At 42.6% G+C, this 13,286-nt stretch overlaps 1 protein-coding gene across 1 annotated transcript in view; it reads right to left on the bottom strand.

The window, feature by feature from the left end:
- Positions 1 to 13,286, bottom strand: part of SEC14L5 (SEC14 like lipid binding 5) — a 69,428-nt gene that overhangs the window by 27,809 nt on the left and 28,333 nt on the right. Inside the window, exons 4-5 of the mRNA XM_087728757.1 lie at positions 2,032 to 2,181; positions 1,776 to 1,907 (exon numbers count right to left, since the gene is read on the bottom strand). Coding sequence (XP_087584883.1) covers positions 1,776 to 1,907; positions 2,032 to 2,181 — 282 coding nt within the window. The remainder of the gene's footprint in view (positions 1 to 1,775; positions 1,908 to 2,031; positions 2,182 to 13,286) is intronic.

The following is a 13,286-nucleotide window of genomic DNA, read 5'->3' as shown; positions in this document are numbered from 1 at the left end:
AGATTGTTGGGGGCAATATGCTGACTCTCTGTAAACCGCTTAGAGAGGCCTGAAAGGCCTATGAAGCGGTATATAAGTCTACTGCTATTGCTATTGCTATTGCTATATTATTTCAGACAAACGGTTATCCAACATCTTCTTAAAAACTTGCAGTGTTGGAGCATTCACAACTTCTGGAGGCAAGTTGTTCCATTGATTAATTGTTCTTAACTGTCAGGAAATTTCTCCTCAGTTCTAAGTTGCTTCTCTCCTTGATTAGTTTCCACCCATTGCTTCTTGTCCTGCCCTCAGGCGCTTTGGAGACTAGCTTGACTCCCTCTTCTTTGGGGCAGCCCCTGAGATATTAGAAGACTGCTATCCTGTCTCCCCTAGTCCTTCTTTTCATTCAACTAGACATACCCAGTTCCTGCAACCATTCTTTATAGGTTTTAGCCTCCAGTTTCCTAATCATCTTTGTTGCTCTTCTCTGCACTCTTTCTAGAGTCTAGAGTAGAGTAGAGTAGAATAGAATAGAAATAGAAATAGTAGAAATAGAAATAGAAATAGAAATAAATAGAAATAGAAATAGAAATAGAAATAGAAATAGAAATAGAAATAGAAATAGAAATAGAAATAGAAATAGAAATAGAAATAGAAATAAATAGAAATAGAAATAATAGAAATAGAAATAGAAATAGACACAACTTCTGGAGGCAAATTGTTCCACTGATTAATTGTTCTAACTGACATTTTAAGGATGGTGGTTTTGATAGCTGGGATCATCCGAAATAGCACTTATTTCCAAGGGTCTCAGCTTTCATGAAGCTGTGTTTTGTCAGTAGGGACCAATAAAGCACGTCAGTAACTCAATCTGGACTTTTGTCGACCCAGCATAAAAAGGGTATTTTATTGTCTCGATGGCTTCCTAAATGTCAGGGGGGGGGGCAGACAAAGGCAGCCACCTGCTGACCCAAAGACAAGCTTACAAGCATTCTCAGCTAAATGGTGGTGGGTGGGTTTGGAGCAAAGAAGAAAAAAATAAATAAAACCAAATATGGAGTCTTGTTTCTCTTTTCTACGACTTCATTGGAAGAGAAAAGAGTTTGTAGGATGGAACTTTAAGAGGAAATAGATGGCACGAAGTGACCGTTTCTGTACCAGTAGATCTAACAATCCATCCAAACCTATAAATATCAGCAAAACCTGTTTTCCTTTGAAGATTATCTATGGAGATTCTCAGTCATGCAAGATATCACAAATATGTTGTTCTTTTTTTTCAAAAGACAATTGGATTGGTTTTTTTTTCTGGAGGAGGAGAGAAAGAAGAGGAGGAGGAGGAGATGAAAAAGAAGTAGTAGTAGAGGAGGAGGAGGAGGAGGAAGAGAAGGAGAAAAAGAAAGAGGAGGAAGAAACAAGAACAAGAGGAGGAGGAAGAGGTGGTGGTGGTAGTTCTCATCCAAGAAAATTCACCAGCTGGTAAGGAACAAATCACAATAATCTTCCTCAAGAAAAAAATTAAAACAGCCCAATTGCCTTTTGAAAAAAAGCATCTTTGAGACCTTTGAAGATTGCTGTTTCACGTTTGGCTGGTGTCCTTCAAATGATGGTGATAGGGAGGAGGAGGAGGAGGAGGAGGAGGAGGAGGAGGAGGAGGAGGGGGAGGAGGAGGAGGAGGAGGGGAAGAAGAGGAGGAGGAGGAGGGAGGAGGAGGATTGCAATGATATCCATTATAAAAACTGACAAAATGCAAACCACAGTTATCAGGATCAGAGAAATCTCACAGTTGGATTACTGACCGAGTAGTTGCATGTCTCCAGGACAATGACACGGTTGGCAAAGGTCTCATTATGGGCTTCAATAACGAGGGTTCTCTCTCTCCAGTTCACTGTATTTTTTTGTATGAAAAAGACATATTCTACCCCAGCAATCTGAAAGAAACAGCAGCAAAAGTAAGAAGAGCAGCCTAAAAGGCAAAGGAAGAGCTAAGGGTGTCGGGGTTTCGAGATAGTTTAAGGACAGGGACTGTCAGAAAGAATGTACTATAGTCCTTACTTTCTTGAGTAGCCGAGGTGCATCCACATTCAATTTGCAACTCCTTTCAATGATCTGAATGGCTCCGTCTTCACTCTTGGATTCATGAAGGATCTCACTGCCCAGAAAAACTGGGATCTCCGGGCAGGTTGGAAAACGTTTTTCGTAAGCCTGGGAAGGAAGGAAGGAAGGAAGGAAGGAAGGAAAGAAGGAAGGAAGGAAGGAAGGAAGGAAGGAGGAGGAGCAAGAGAAGGAAGGAACAAATGAGGAACGAGAGAAGGAAGGAAAGGAGGGAGGAGGAATGAGAGAAGGAAGGAAGGAGGAATGAAATAAGGAAGGAAGGAGAAAGAAGGAAGAACGAGAGAAGGAGGAAGAAGGAATGAGAGAAGGGAGGGAGGGAGGAAGCAAGGAAGAGTGAATGAGAGAATGAAGGAAGGAGATGGGAAAGAGGGAAGGGAGGGAGGGAGGGGAGAAGGGGGAAGGGAGGGAAGGAGGAAGAGGAAGGAGAAAGTGGAGAGGGAAGAGAAATAAGAGAAGAAGGATGGAGGGGAGGAGAAAGGGGAGGAAAGGGAGGGAGGAGAGGGAAGGAAGGAAGGACCATTATTTTAGGGTGCAGTTGCTTAAATGTACATTTCTATGTCTGTAAAATATTGCCTACTAAAAATGCAAACTATCATAACCAATTCAGGGAGGTCTTATTTTTGTGAAGACATTTCAGGTCAGGCCTCCAAATCTGCAAGAGGTAAACCAGCAACAAAAGCTTGAAAAATCCAACCCGTGCAGTTAAAATCAAGTTAACAGGATTGCAAAAGACAATTTTGCTGAATGAAGGTCAATTGTCCAGTCCCTGGAGCAACGTTTAAAACCTTGCATGATAGATAGATAGACATTAGCGCTGTGGAGCCAAAAAAAAGGGGATTTAACTTCTCAGCAGAGGAGAACCAAAAAGATAGTCCTCCTGGATCCCAGGAAATGGTCTGCATATCTGTAATAAATGGCTTTGGAAGACCACTTTTCAGCACCTGACTTGGATGTAGTAACCCTGTTTCTAAAACAGTACTAATTACTAACATGCTCTCACAATTCTTGTTCTCTTAGATCTCCTAACAGGATCTTAGATCTCCTAAATCAGGCATAGCATCCATCCACCCCTCAGTGAGACTGCGTGGTTCCCCCATCAAACTGTAAGCTGAGAGCATATACTGTCCTAGTGTTTGATTTTTATAAAAAAATATAAAGGATGCTGCACTTCAATGGTTAGATAGCCTAGACATTTATATTTCCAGATGGATTCCCTACCTGGAACATTGCAAGCAATTTTGGTCACCATACTACAAAAAAGATGTTTGGAAAAAGTTCAGAGAACAGCAACTAAGAGGATCAAAGTCCTGGAGACTAAACCATATAAAGAACGGCTGCAGGATTTGGGATTTGACTAGTCTAGAGAAAAGAAGGACTAGGGGTGACATGATAGCAGTATTCCAGTATTTGAGGGGCTAGCACAAAGAAGAGGGCGCCAAATTATTCTCCAAGCACCTGAGGGCAGGACAAGAAACAATGGATGGAAACCAACCAAAGAGAGAAGCAACCTGGAATTAAGGAGAAACTTCCTAACAGTGAGGACAATTAACCAATGGAACAGCTTGCCTCCAGAAATCATTGGTGCTCCATCACTGGAGGTTTTTAAGAAGAGACTGGACAGTCGCTTGTCTGAAAGGGTATAGGTTCTCCTGTTGAACAGGGGGCTGGACTAGAAGACCTCCAAGGTTCCTTCCAATGCCTATTCCATATTCTATATTCTATATTCTGTATTCTGCATTCTGCATTCTGCATTCTGCATTCTGCATTCTGCATTCTATATTCTGCATTCTATATTCTATATTCTATATTCTATATTCTATATTCTATATTCTATATTCTATATTCTACATTCTATATTCTATATTCTATATTCTATATTCTATATTCTATATTCTATATTCTATATTCTATATTCTATACTCTGCTCTATTTTATTCTATACTCTACTCTCTTCTATATTCCATATTCTATATTCTAGATCATTTTAACATTTATATTTTATTGGGTTCTACTAATCAGGATTAAATGTAAATATATATTGCTAGTCCATAAATCATGCAGCACAGCTAACAATTTCCCCACTCATTGTTTGCCTACCTTACCTTTTTGATGCCGCGCTCATGAGCGGGATGTACTGCGCATGCACAAAGGTGGCACGTGCGAGTGAAGAGAGCGTGTGTGCAAACGTACACGCTCATATTGCTACGAGACCAGTAGCAAAGATAAGAGCCGAGGTGGCACAGTGGTTAGAGTGCAGTACTGCAGGCCACTTCAGCTGACTGCTATCTGCAGTTCAGCGGTTCAGCTATCTGCAGTTCAGCGGTTCAAATCTCACCGGCTCAAGGTTGACTCAGCCTTCCATCCTTCCGAGGTGAGTGAAATGAGGACCCAGACTGTGGGGGCAATATGCTGACTCTGTAAACCACTTAGAGAGGGCTGAAAGCCCTATGAAGCGGTATATAAGTTTAACTGCTATTGCTATTGCTATCCCTTGTTTTAGCCTCCAGTTCCCTAATCATATTGGTGCTTCTCTGCACTCTTTCTAAAGCAGGGATTCCCAACCTTTTTTTGGCCATACCCCATCTAAGCAACTTTAAAATCCTGATGCCCCCCCCCCCCCATAACATATAATTCTTACCAGTGGTGAAATTCAAATTATTTCACTATCGGTTCTGTGGGCGTGGGTTGGTAGGCATGGCAGGGAAAGGATACTGCAAAATCTGCATTCCCTCCCCACTCCAAGGAAAGGATACTGCAAAATCTCCATTCCCACCCCACTCCAGGGAAAGGATACTGCAAAATCCCCATTCCCTCCCCACTCCAGGGAAAGGATACTGCAAAATCTCCATTCCCTCCCCACTCCAGGGAAAGGATACTGCAAAATCCCCATTCCCTCCCCACTCCAGGGAAAGGATACTGCAAAATCCCCATTCCCTCCCCACTCCAGGGAAAGGATACTGCAAAATCCCCATTCCCTCCCCACTCCAGGGAAAGGATACTGCAAAATCCCCATTCCCTCCCCACTCCAGGGAAAGGATACTGCAAAATCCCCATTCCCTCCCCACTCCAGGGAAAGGATACTGCAAAATCCCCATTCCCTCCCCACTCCAGGGAAAGGATACTGCAAAATCTCCATTCCCTTCCCACTCCAGAGAAAGGATACTGCAAATTCCCACTCCCTCTCCACTCCAGAGAAAGGATACTGCAAAATCTCCATTCCCTCCCCACTCCAGGGAAAGGATACTGCAAAATCCCCATTCCCTCCCCACTCCAGGGAAAGGATACTGCAAAATCCCCATTCCCTCCCCACTCCAGGGAAAGGATACTGCAAAATCCCCATTCCCTCCCCACTCCAGGGAAAGGATACTGCAAATTCCCACTCCCTCTCCACTCCAGGGAAAGGATACTGCAAAATCTCCATTCCCTTCCCACTCCAGAGAAAGGATACTGCAAAATCCCCATTCCCTCCCCACTCCAGAGAAAGGATACTGTAAAATCCCCATTCCCTCCCCACTCCAGGGAAAGGATACTGCAAAATCCCCATTCCCTCCCCACTCTGGGGTATTTGCCGGTTCTCCAGGCTACTCTAAATTTCTGCTACTGGTTCTCCAGAATCTGTCAGAATCGGCTGGATTTCACCCGATTCTTACTTTACTGAAAAAGTGAACTCTACTCACACGGAGGAAGCCTAAAAGTCTATTAACTTGGTTTAAAAAAGGTTCAAATTGCCTCCATTAAAAATCAAATTGTCCACCTTGTGGGGAATCAACCCCAAGTTGGGAATCACTGTTTTAGAGTCTCAACAACTTTTCTATAGTGTGGTGACCAAATCTGGATGCAGTACTCTAGGTGTGGCCTTACTAGGGCTTTGTAGAGTGGTATTAGGACCTCCCTTGATCTTGATTGTAATCCTCTGTTAATGTAATTTAGGATTGCATTGGCTTTTTTGACTGCTACTGCACACTGTTGTCTCCTATTTAGCTGGTTGTCCACTAAGACTCCAAGATCCCTCTCATAGTCACTGCTATTAAGCCTGGTTTCCCCCACTTTATGTCTATACTTTTGGTTTTTCTTGCCTAAGTGTAAGACTTTACTTTTCTCTACACTGAATTTCATTTTGTTAGATAGGGCCACCCTATATAAATCCCAGGGAAACACTTGAGTAAATCTCCCTTATAGTCAGGATTTCAGCACAAGCAAACACAGCGGGGCTTATTTCATTTTCACTCAGTCTTCAGTTCATGAACCATTGCCGTTACATAATCCAACTGCTTCTTGAAAGAGTCTGCCTGCCTTTTCAGCATACAATTAAAGATGCTCATGTTTCATCTAAAGAGGAAAAAGTCACAGCATCCTCCTAACCCACTAGGTCATTTACCTTACTAAAGTAGAATAAAATATGGATTAAACATATAAGAATGAAGACGTGGCATAAAAGGGACAGTTAGAAGTTTGCTTAAAGGAAATGTCATCAGCCTCTAACTACAAGATGTTCCAGCCAACGTCCCTATGTCAAAAGTCCAAACAACAAGATTCAATTAAAGTTCCCATAAAGGCACGTAAAGTGTACCTATGGCTCAAAACAAAAGGAGAAGTAAGACCCCCATTTACTTATAAGGCTTTCTCCTCAAGGTAACTAATAAGAAATGAGTTAAGTGTTTCCGTGTTACGCTGCCTTTGAGAATGTATAAGAACGCGTGCTTCGATAATGAAGGTTGTTCAGAATTTGCAATGTTAGCCTTTTCGCTAACTTTCTGAACCTGGCTGCCAAATAAACTTTTCCTGTATCCTGAGAAGTCTAAAGCCTGTCATTTTCTGCAGCATTACAGGTGTGTGAACGTCAAGAGGATATAACAAACTCAGTCCTAGTTTTGACCACACAGGAGAGAAAGAAATGGGGAAGGGGGGAGAGAGAATCAGAGATGTTTCTCCACTGATATATTTTTCCCTCATTTCAGCACAGCTCACATCAACCGATGACCTTGAGAAAGAGATTATGCAACACGTCCTGTGCTCTGAAGGCCGTAAATATCAGCAGCCGGCCTTCCAAGGCACAAGAATATCCAAGTGTTAAGCCAGAAGCAATTAAACACCCCACGGAGATCATGCCAGTTTTCAACCCGATTCCAGGTCAACTTCAAATATCTTCTAAAGCCACTCCCCACATGAGCGACGACAATTTCCTAACCTCCCTTCCATTCAAAATGGAAATCAGCGGCCCAGAAAGATTCTTAGGAAGGCAATCTCAGTTCAGTCTTACCCGTGAGTCAGAATAACAGAACAGCAGAGATGGAAGGGACCTTGGAGGTCTTCTAGTCCAACCCCCTGCTCAGGCAGGAAACCCCAGCCTAGACCAATTCAGTCCAGCCAATCTCTATTACGGATATAGACCATATCCCTTTTATCTATCTATATCTACATATAATTTATGTATTTATTTATATCTATGTATCTATCTACATCTCTCTCTCTCTCTCTCTCTCTCTCTGTGTGTGTATCTATATCTATCTAATCAATTTTTCTTTCTTTCTATCTCTCTCTCTCTCTATTTCTCTATCTCTATGTATAACTATCTATCTAATTATTTTTCTATCTATCATCTATCTACATCTGTATCCATCTATCTATCATCTATCTACATCTGTATCCATCTATCTATTATTTATCTACATCTGTATCCATCTATCTATTATTTATCTACATCTGTATCTATCTATTATCTATCTACATCTGTATCTGCATCTGTCTGTCTGCTGTCTGTCTGTCTGCCTGTCTATCTATCTATCTATCTATCTATCTATCAATCAATCATATATCTACATTTGTATTTATCTATTCTAAAGAACTGAAGAAGCTTCTTGGATAAGAAGTGAAACGTCTTCAAGGAAAAACAAAGGAAGTCCAGTTGCCTCTTGAAAAAGCACCTTTGGCACAATCATGACTTGGATGACTGAGAATCTCCATAACTTCCATAAAGGAGAAAAAAAGTGATATTCTGGTTCAGGGCGGTTCTTAAAATCAATAAATAATATGGGAAGCTCGCAACCACATTTCTTAATGTTTGCACAATGGTTAGTAGATCAGCTGATTCAGAAAGCAGGTTGCTGTAGGACACTCAAATTGATGCAATAACAAAGGTCTCCTAAAATAAAATTGAGGGACGTGGTGGCTCAGTGGCTAAGAAGCTGAGCTTGTCGATCAGAAAGGTTAGCAGTTCAGAGGTTCGAATCCCTAGCGGAGTGAGCTCCCATTACTTATCCCAGCTTCTGCCAACCTAGCAGTTCAAAAGCACATAAAAAATGCAAGCAGAAAAATAGGAACCATCTTTGGTGGGAAGGTAACAGCGTTCTGTGCGCCTTTGGTATTGAGTCATGCCGGCCACATGACCACGGAGACGTCTTCGGATACTGCTGGCTCTTCGGCTTTGAAACAGAGATGAGCACCGCTCCCTAGAATCGGGAATGACTAGCACATATGTGTGAGTGGAACCTTTACCTTTACCTTTTAAGGTAAAATGATGAAAAGCTGCTGCTTTGGGCAGAATGCCAACATCACTACACACTGACACAGAGATACATACACACAGAGAGACATACACAACACACACACACACACACACACACACACACATTTATTTAAGCATTTCTCCATTCTTCATTCATCATCATCATCACACTTCTATACCAACCCCATGTCACCTAAGTGATGCTTAACATTTAAAAAACACACAATGGTTTGGGCACGCGATGCTAATTTTTGCTGAAAAGCTTTGCTTTGCTTTTTTCATTTTATGGCTACCACATCAGGCCATCGGGGTCTTGCGCTTCACAGCACAGCAACGGATGACAAACCACGCCGCGAACAGCTGACTTGACATTTAACACGGCCTGTTTGTAACACAGCATCTCTGCTCAGGATTAAATGACATTTAATGATGCATGAGCTCTCGTGTCTACACGGAAGGCAACCCCCCCACCCCACCCCACAGATGTCATTTGTAAAGAAATACAAGAAGTAGAATTGAGATACAGAAAAAAATGAAGCCTCGTTTTTAAACGAATTAGGAATTAAGGGTCACAAAAATGAAATAGCTTTAGAAATGCTGTTTGTTGTTGTTATTGTTGGAGACGAAATGAGTTTGTGTCCAATTTTACACAATTTTTGCCACAGTTGTTAAATGAATTGTGCGGTCCTAAAACAAATCAGGCTCCTTCCATTGACTTTGCTTATGGGAAGCCAGCTGAGAAGGTTGCAAAGCAGGGGTGAAATCCAGCAGGTTCTGGAGAACCGGTAGCGGAAATTTTGAGTCGTTTGGAGAACTGGCAAATGCCACCTCTGGCTGGCCCCAGAGTGGGGTGGGAATGGAGATTTTGCAATATCCTTCCCCTGGAGTCAGGTGGGAATGGAGATTTTGCAGTATCCTTCCCCTGACATGTCCACCAAGCCACGCCCACCAAGCCACACAAATCACCTAGAAGCAAAGGTATGGTGGAAGCAAAGCTTGATGGACGCTCAATGTGTCGGTCTGTGATTGACAGCTTGGTTTCTGCCCACCAAAGTGTACAGTAAAAATCAATTAACCAGAACATCTAGTAGAACACAGACTGAAGTTAGCAATTTAGGGATGGTTTTTATGGTTTTATGGTTTTATTATTTATAGGCCGCCCTTTTCCCTGAGGGGACTCAGGGCGGCTTACAATATATAGGGAGGGGAGTACAAGACAATAAGACATAAAACAATACATAAGTAAAAATAGTACACAACATTCATCATTCGGGTGGGGACGGATTACGATCTTTATCCCCAGGCCTGACGGGATAGCCAGGTCTTGAGGGCTGTGCGGAAGGTCTGGACGGTGGTGAGGGTACGAATCTCCACGGGGAGATCGTTCCAAAGGATGTCGTCTGTTTCAGATTTCTCCAGAAAACTAAGCAGGAATATGAAAGAAGACCAACATTCTTATTTCCCTATGCAAATGGTTCTCAACTTACGAGAGTTCATTTAGTGATTGTTGGCAAGTTATAATGGCACTGGGAAAAAAATGACTAATGAGAGTTTTCACACTTATGACCATTGCAGCATCCCACGGTCATATGATCAAAAGACAGCCCTGATAGAGGAGAATATTTGTAGCTCAGGGTTGAAGTGAAAGGTCCTTGATGCTCTCTGAACTTGCTTGTTTTCTTGAAGATGTTTTATTACCCTAACTACCCATGTTTCAGGGGTCAAATTCAGCAGGTTCTGACAGGTTCTAGAGAAACATTAGCGGAAACTTTGAGTGGTTTGGAAAACCGGCAAATACCATCTCTGGCTGGCCCCAGGAGTTGGGAGGGAATAGGGATTTTGCGGTATCCTTCCCCTGCCACACCCACCAAGCCACGCCCACAGAACTGGTAGTAAACAAAATTGAATTTCATCATTGCCATGTTTCCCCAAAAATAAGACTGGATCTTATATTAATTCTTGCTCCAAAAGAGACATTAGGGTTTATTTTCTGGTTAAGTCTTATTTTGGGGGAAATATGGTACTAAATGTGTCCATTTGGTTGACAATCTTAACTGGAGCTTATTTTGGGGGTAGGGCTTATATTACGAGCATCCTGAAAAATCACGTTAGGGCTTATTTTCTGGATGGGTCTTATATTGGGGAAAACAAGTTAGGTAATATTGTCAGTGCTAGTGATGATGATGTTGCCTAGTTAATGGAATGGAATGGAATAGAGAATAGAGTAGAATAGAATAGAGAATGGAATGGAACGTTATAGAGAATAGAACAGAACAGAAAAGAATAGAGAATGGAATGGAATGAAATATAGAATGGAATAGAATAGAATAGAGAATGGAATGGAATGGAATATAGAATAGAATGGAATAGAATAGAATAGAGAATTGAATGGAATAAAATAGAGAATAGAATAGAGAATGGAACAGAACAGAATAGAATAGAGAATGGAATGGAATATAGAATAGAATAGAATACAATAGAATAGAGAATGGAATAGAATGGAATATAGAATAGAATAAAATAGGGAATGGAATAGAATAGAATAGAGAATGGAATGGAATATAGAATAGAATAGAATAGAATAGAGAACGGAATGGAATGGAGAAGAAAATAGAAAAGAAAAGAAGAGAAGAGAATCTGGAAGGGACCTTGGAGGTCTTCTAGTCCAGCCCCATACTCAAGCAAGAGAACCTAGATCATCTCAGATAAGTGATTGTTTAGACTCATCTTTAAAACCTCCAATGACGGAGTGCCCACAATTTCTGGAGGCAAACTAGTTCCACTGGTTAATATGGTTGGGGTAATGAACCATCTGCAAGAAAACAAGTACACTCAGGGAGCACCAAGGACCCCTCCAAAGTCCGTTGCTTGGCAACGGACTCATATTTATGACGCTCGCAGTCTCCCGGGGTCATGCGATCCCCTTCTGCAACCTTCCGATGAGCAGTGTCCAAGGGGAAAGCGGGATTCACTCCTTCACAACTGCACCCATTCACTTCACATCAGTGGCCAGAACGTTCGTCCAAAAGGTTGGCAAAGAGCCCACTTAATCATCGTCTTGCTTAGCCACAGGAACGTCGGGCTCCATGTCAGTCGCAAGTCGAGGACTACCAGTGTAACCCTACACCAGGGCTGTACACCAGCAGGCAGCCCCCTCCCGCCAAACGCAGCATGCAAGCGCGCTCAAGGTTCTCGCAACAGTCTGGCTCTTTGAGAAGTAGCGACCTCATCTGAACCTGCTGGAGGGGAGCAAGCATTACCGTCGCGTAGATGACCCAGCTGTAACCGCTAACCCGAAGGAGAAGGTTACGGCTGAAAGCAAATTCCAGAAGAACCTCGGCCTTCCTCGGCTGAGCTATAAACAGAACCAGCCTCAAGGGGTGTAGCTTTCCCTCGGTCCTTCGCGACAAAGCTTCAGGCAGGGAGAAGTTAGAGCCCAGGCTCCCTTCGCACAAAATGCCCTCGGTTTTTCAGCCTTTGCTCTTTCTCAGCTGACAAATGCACCGTTAAGTCTCCACTTTTACATACAGGACAAGTTAAATGGGAAGTTTCTCCAGGAGAGGGAGGACCGGACTGGGCAGGGCTGCAAGAGAAGCATTAAATCCCAGCTTCTCTGCAAAGCAGCTGTTTCTTTTTTTCCAACAATAACGACAAAACGAAGAAAGAACACATTTTTTGCAATTACGGAATGCCACGGCTTCCGAGGGAGGTTTTGGGGGTTTTTTTTTCTCTTCTTCTTCATTCTTTATTTGGCTTCCTTCCAGCAATGACATACATTTTTTTTCCAAAGGGGAAATGAAAAGGAAGATAAAAAGCAACGGCAAGAATTTTGCCCGGTCAGCTAATAAGCAGAGGTGGCTTCCGTTGACTTTGGTTGGTGGACAATGGCTGCCAATCCCCCGGTTTACTTAGGAAACAGACAGGATTTAGGAGTCAAGTTAAAGTTTTCTATCAATGGGACTTGGGTGACACTGTAAAAGCAAGTTTTATTACACAGGGTAACAAAGGAGAAATTCTGTCGAGTAAACAATGCCCCAAACCAAAGAACTATCATTGCAGACAAACAAGCTAACAGTAAACTATGGCCTAATCAAGGAATCATGAAGACCATCTAACAGGGCAAGCCATGAGCATATCAACTAACAACAAACCTAATTCCCTTCTAGCACTGATGATGTTACCTGGTTGGGTAATGAAATGTCTGCAAGAAAACCTCCTCCTGTTCTTCCTCTTCCTCTCCACAAACCCACTCTCTTCTAGCACTGATGATGTTATCTGGTTGGGTAATGAAATGCCTGCAAGAACACCTCAACCACCACCCCCTCGTCCTATTGCTTCTCTTATCCACATAACCCACATTCCTTCTAGCACTGATGATGTTACCCAGTTTGATAATGAAATGTCTGCAAGAAAACCACCATGCTCAAACAGCATCAACTACGCGGAGGAGAGCCTTCTCGGTGGCAGCTCCGACCCTGTGGAACTATCTCCCCGTGGAAATTCGTACCCTCACCACCCTCCAGACCTTCCGCACAGGCCTCAGAACTTGGCTATCCCGTCAGGCCTGGGGTTAAGACTACAACCCGCCCGAATAGTATGAATGTTGCGTTCTTAATCATGTATTTGTCTTATATGTTAAAAGTTTGTCTCCCCCTCCCCCCTTTTAAGTTGTAAGCCGCCCTGAGTCCCC

The sequence above is a fragment of the Thamnophis sirtalis genome, unplaced genomic scaffold (assembly GCF_051295495.1).
Source record: "Thamnophis sirtalis isolate CommonGarterSnake01/CBP01778 unplaced genomic scaffold, rThaSir2_p1.2 scaffold_14, whole genome shotgun sequence".
In the NCBI taxonomy this organism is placed as follows: domain Eukaryota; kingdom Metazoa; phylum Chordata; class Lepidosauria; order Squamata; family Natricidae; genus Thamnophis; species Thamnophis sirtalis.
This window is presented reverse-complemented; position numbering and strand designations above follow the sequence as displayed.